This window comes from Nanorana parkeri, unplaced genomic scaffold (assembly GCF_000935625.1).
Source record: "Nanorana parkeri isolate BGI_ZX_2015 unplaced genomic scaffold, ASM93562v1 scaffold280, whole genome shotgun sequence".
In the NCBI taxonomy this organism is placed as follows: domain Eukaryota; kingdom Metazoa; phylum Chordata; class Amphibia; order Anura; family Dicroglossidae; genus Nanorana; species Nanorana parkeri.
In genome coordinates, this window is record NW_017306548.1 from 453298 (window position 1) to 459159 (window position 5862).

Below are 5862 nucleotides of genomic sequence, written 5' to 3' on the forward strand. Positions count from 1 at the left end.
GGGGGGGGGGTATACAGCCTTTCCTAAATATGGGGGGGTCACATGATTGTCGGAATCAGTACAACTTACAAGCAGAGACGTCACATGGGCGACACCATCTGAGGGGGTGACACCATCAGACTGGCCGTCATTTTGGTGTCACCTCTCCCCCCCTCTGAATAGTCGAGCACTCGGTCATGGATCGACAGCTGCATGAGAGAGGGCGCATGGCGTTATTACACACGTTCGTAATGAGGTCACACGTGTGTAATGACGTGTCACCGGGTGACACCCAGCACAGTGACGCCTCTGCTTACAAAGTACAGGTGGCCTCAAATGTGGCCCCTGATATCCCCTTAGGGCCGCAGATGATATTAAATTGCTACAAAAGACATTCATAGGCTGAAGACTTCCTATAAAGGCTCCTTTACCAAGCAAAGCTTCACTTGCTGGGGCCCGAGGGCCACACTTCAAACACCCAAAGGAGCCACATGCTTTCCTTGGACCACAGGACGGGCCCCAGGGGCCTAGCAGGTGGACTGTGTCTTTAAGGCTGAGGAGGCGTGTTTCGTGTGGGATGAGGATTTGGCAGGTCTGGTCTACTGTGTTCCGGATGATGTTTGCGTGTAGATGAGGGAGCCCGGGGCCAGTGACGTGTCAACACACATCTGTCACGTGTCTACCCCACCAGTGATGAGGGACATTCAGGGGCCCAATCTGGCTAAAGGGGGACTCCAGGCATGGGATGTCATGTCACCCACATTCAGGGGGGTTGTTCTGGTGGACACCGGGGTGCTTTACAATATAGATCTACCAACAACTATGTGGTGCCGCCGGGGCGATTGGGCGGAGTGCCAGGGCCGGCCTGATTGGGTAGATTTGGCGAGTCCTCACATGACATCATTTTGGTAAAGTGATTGTACGGTGATTGTGATGTGTAATAAGATTGTAGCGTATGTCAGTGTCGGTCGGCGGCGCTCTTATCCTGTCAGTGTCGGTCGGCGGCGCTCTTATCCTGTCAGTGTCGGTCGGCGGCGCTCTTATCCTGTCAGTGTCGGTCGGGGGCGCTCTTATCCTGTCAGTGTCGGTCGGGGGCGCTCTTATCCTGTCAGTGTCGGTCGGCGGCGCTCTTATCCTGTCAGTGTCGGTCGGGGGCGCTCTTATCATGTCAGTCGGCGGCGCTCTTATCTGTCAGTGTCGGTCTTTACTTTCTGTGACAATTTACATTTTTGGAAGCTCATAACGATCGTTATCACCGTCCTGTGCTGTATTTTGCCCAATAAATCTCCTCACAATGACGGGACAAGTGTGGAGAGGGACCGGCTCCTCCCAGAAGCCTCCACCTGAAGGGGCCCCTGTGGCAGGCTGTGGGTGGAGGGGTCCCTGTGGCCCTCGGGCTCCCCCCGGCTCACCTGAGTGATGATGGTGTCCTCCAGCCAGCAGCTGGTGTTCTCTCCGGTGTTGTTCCCGCAGCCTCCCCCGGGCTCTCCTCGGCATCCCCCGGGCGGGCTGTGTGAGGAGAAGGCCAGAGCCAGGAGGACATTGGGCAGCCAGGAGGCCGCACACACCAGCCGGGTGTAACGGCCGAAGCCGCCCGACAACGGCCACACTTTCCCTTCAAAGTCCATGTGTGAGTCCGGAGGAGAGAGCCGGGAGGAGGAGGGTGAGGATGGCCGGGGAGGGGCAGAGCCCGGAGCAACAACCTGCTATTGATTCTGTATGACAGGACAGGAGCTCCGTGTACACCCCCCACATATCACTTGGCGAACTACAACTCCCAGCATGTCCTCATTGTCCCTGTACACCCCCCCCATATCACTTGGCGAACTACAACTCCCAGCATGTCCTCATTGTCCCTGTACACCCCCCACATATCACTGGGCGAACTACAACTCCCAGCATGTCCTCATTGTCCCTGTACACCCCCCACATATCACTTGGCGAACTACAACTCCCAGCATAAAGCGTGATTTGCATGCAGGCTGAGAGGCGTGTGATGAAATCCATCCACACGGAAACCAGTTCTGCAATCGGGGACATTGAGGACAAGGAGCGGTCGGTTCTGAGTGCTGCTTGTATGATATTCGGTGGCCGGCGTGACAAAGGGAAACATAAATCACGTTCTTCTCGTCTCTGATATGCGGGCCATGATACACGTGTTACACTCCCGGGGGGAGGGGGGACTGGGGGGTGCACACAGCGCCCTGCCCCTATCTGAAGGATGACACGGACACATCACCGTAACATATGAATTATCATAGAAAAGAGTTTAAAGACGAATAACAGAAACCCCCCAAAGTCTTAGGGAGCCCATTCACATGTATGTGTATCTGCAATTCACGGCCAGGCGTGTAGTGAGTGGCACCCTAACACACAATGCAGTACATGCCAATGGCATCACACACATGTCTGGTGGCTTCCCAATGTGTTCTCTTTGTGGCTGCTGACCATTTATAATGAATGGGGTGCCATAGGACAGGCGGTGGACTGTGATTGGGAGAGCGGGCTCTTCATGTTATTTTCTTTTACAATGTTACTTGGATTGATTTGGTAGATGGCAGTATACAGCATGACTCAGACTGGGAGCCAATCAGGTGTGCTGCATGGAGCATGTGACAAGGAGCAGGCTGATTGGACGGTTTGCAGATGTTCAGGAGGCCATACTGCCACTTTCTAAAATCCGGTTCTGGTGGGTTTTTTTTTACATTGCAACTGCATGCCGAAGAAAAACTGCCTCTCCAGCAAAGCATCGCGCCCGAGGGGTGTGCCGCGGTGACCCCGTCAGGTTCCAGGTCACACGCTACAGAATACTTTAAAGTGTATTTCCATTTTCACAGCCAGATTTAGATCACGCCGAGTTCACATACACTATATTGCCAAAAGTATTGGGACGCCGGCCTTTACACGCACATGAACTTTAATGGCATCCCAGCCTTAGTCCGTAGGGTTCAATATTGAGTTGGCTCCGCCCTTTGCAGCTATAACAGCTTCAACCCTTCTGGGAAGGCGTCCACAAGGTTTAGGAGTGTGTCTATGGGAATGTTTGACCATTTGTGAGGTCAGGTACTGATGTTGGAGGAGAAGGCCGGGCTCGCAGTCTCCGCTCTAATTCATCCCAAAGGTGTTCTATAAGGTTGAGGTCAGGACTCTGTGCAGGCCAGTCAAGTTCCTCCCCCCCAAACTCCCCCATCCATGTCTTTATGGGCCTTGCTTTGTGCACTGGTGCGCGGTCATGTTGGAACAGGAAGGGGCCATCACCAAACTCCTCCCACAAAGTTGGGAGCATGACATTGTCCAAAATGTCTTGGTATGCTGATGCCTTAAGAGTTCCCTTCACTGGAACTAAGGGGCCAAGCCCAACCCCTGAAAAAGAACCCCACACCATAATCCCTCCTCCACCAAACTTTACACTTGGCACAATGCAGTCAGGCAAGTACCGTTCTCCTGGCAACGACCAAACCCAGACACGTCCATCGGATTGCCAGACAGAGAAGAGTGATTTGGCACTCCAGAGAACACGTCTCCACTTCTCTAGTGCTTTACACCACTGCATCTGATGCTTTGCATTGCACTTGGTGATGTAAGGCTTGGATGCAGCTGCTCGGCCATGGCAACCCATTCCATGAAGCTCTCTATGCACTGTTGTTGTGCCAATCTGAAGGCCGAACACGAAGTTTGGAGGTCTGTAGCTATTGGCTCTGCAGATAGTTGGCGACTTCTGCGCACTGTGCGCTTCAGCATGCGCTGACCCCGCTCTGTCATTTTACGTGGACTGCCACTTCGTGGCTGAGTTGCTGTTGATCTAGTTGCTTCCACTTTGTTATAATAACACTAACAGGAGACTGCGGAATATTTAGTAGCAAGGAAATGTCACGGATGGACTTATTGCACAGGTGACAACCTATCACGGTACCACGCTTGTAGTCACTGAGCTCCTGAGAGCGACCCATTCTTTCACACGTTTGTAGAAGCGTCTGCATGCCGAGGTGTCTCATTTTATACACCTGGGGCCATGGAGGTGATTGGAACACCTGAATCCAATGATTTGGAGGGGTGTCCCAATACTTTAAGCAATATAGTGTGTGTCTCCATTCACATCACTTCAGCTAAAACAAATCTTTACTAAATGCTTCTTAAGGGTTACAACTTCTACTTCTCTTCTCCTTACTGTGTAATATTGGGAGGGGGTAGTGAGGGGGGTTTGTTCATAATTGCCTATGACACTGCCAGTCCTAACAAAGGGTTAAAGGATTACAACCCGGGCTGCTGCATTGTATGTTAATGAGAGAAACACAATCCTCTAATTTCAGTCCTTGTTCTATAGGGACAGATCACTGTGAAGGTGCTGAGGAAAAACCTGGAATCGGCCATCTTACCGGCTGAAATACAACATCTAAAAAGGTAAGAACTAGATTTGTTTGAATCATTTTTCTGTACGCCGTGTGAATGGAAAGACACACAGACAGACAGACAGACAGACAGACAGTCAATACGGGCAGAAGATCCGTGTTTTGTACCATTAAATGAGGCCTTGAAGTGCAACAAGACCAAACAGTTTTTTTTGGATGGAGTGGAGAGGAACCCCTGTCAGGTTTTTATTGCTGGATGTGTCCCCTCTCTACTGGTCCTGGTGACCATCATATGTGAGCGTGTCACCAGAACAGGAATATGCGGGGAATTGTCCTATTGCGTAATGACATTTATTCCCAGAGCGCATTGCATGAGGAAACTTTCACAAAGCTGCTCATCCAATATTGACATTTCTTCTCTCTGTGTACTGACTTGTTAAAGTGACCGTCTTGGAATGGAAAGCCTTGAGGTGAAGTGTTCGTGTTGCTGGGTGACACCGCAATCTGCTTCACCCCCCAGAAATACCACAAACCATTCCATTCTATACAATGCAGACAAGGCTGGAGCTTCCCAGGGACAAAGAGAAGCTGAGATAAAACTATTGTTTGTATCTAACCTTCCCTGGTCACCAGAACAGAACGTGAGGGGAAGTCACCTAGAAGCGCTAACCTTCCCTGGTCACCAGAACATGAAAACCTTTTTGTAATTTTGGATAGAGTGTTGAGGGGTCAGGTGTTTGTCACACTTTGATACCCCGATGTTGAATATCCGGCTAACTTCTCCCCCTCATGTTCCCCTTACATTTGCAGATTGGATTATGTGTATGGTCTATGCCTTGTCTCTGGATCTGTAGATCTTTAATGCTGCCTGCGCAGCTATGTCCCTACATAGATTTTCTGACTGGCTCCTTCGATCAGCTGATCAAGGGATGGCAGCCAGACAGCGGCACCCACTGAGCGAGTTTCACTGTCTGATAATAAAAAAATCTGAGAAAGTCAGCCCCGGTTATCAGTAGACCCGAGAATCGGCTGACCCCTAGTCCAGGCACACGAGAGCAGACATGTAAATAAGACTGAGGCACACTGACGGCACAGCTGGTTATTTGAGAAGTGTATATACATACTAATGGAATGCAGCAAGCATTGTGACCTCACAAGGGCCAATACAAACACTCGGGGCTCCTCACAAATGCTGCCCTTCAAGACACAAGGCGACTTGTATAACAAGTATTTCAGCTTGCTGCTGCGTTCTGCTCCCAGCAATTCCTGAGGACTCCAACGGAGAAGAAATTCCCCAGAAAATGTGCGTCAGGTTATATTCTTCACATTGTGATCCGCTTTGGTGTACAGAGGGCTGAGGAACCACATTGCCATATTAGATGTCTATGATGCAGAGGGGACACTCTTACCCCGTGCACTGTCGCTGTGGAGGTGCCATTGTGAGCTCTGCAAGCATTGACATAATGGCGCTGCTGTCATTACACCGTGGACTTTCTATAGCGGCCTCAATTACTTAAGGAGCGGCGTCTTCTCT

At 50.9% G+C, this 5862-nt stretch overlaps 1 protein-coding gene across 1 annotated transcript in view; it reads right to left on the bottom strand.

The window, feature by feature from the left end:
* The window catches only part of SLC22A31 (solute carrier family 22 member 31), a 16835-nt gene extending 15175 nt beyond the window's left edge, over window positions 1-1660 (bottom strand). The window contains exon 1 of the mRNA XM_018557324.1: window positions 1392-1660. Within this exon, the coding sequence (XP_018412826.1) occupies window positions 1392-1607 (216 nt within the window). The 5' untranslated portion in view covers window positions 1608-1660. The remainder of the gene's footprint in view (window positions 1-1391) is intronic.
* Between the last annotated feature and the right edge of the window lie 4202 nt (window positions 1661-5862).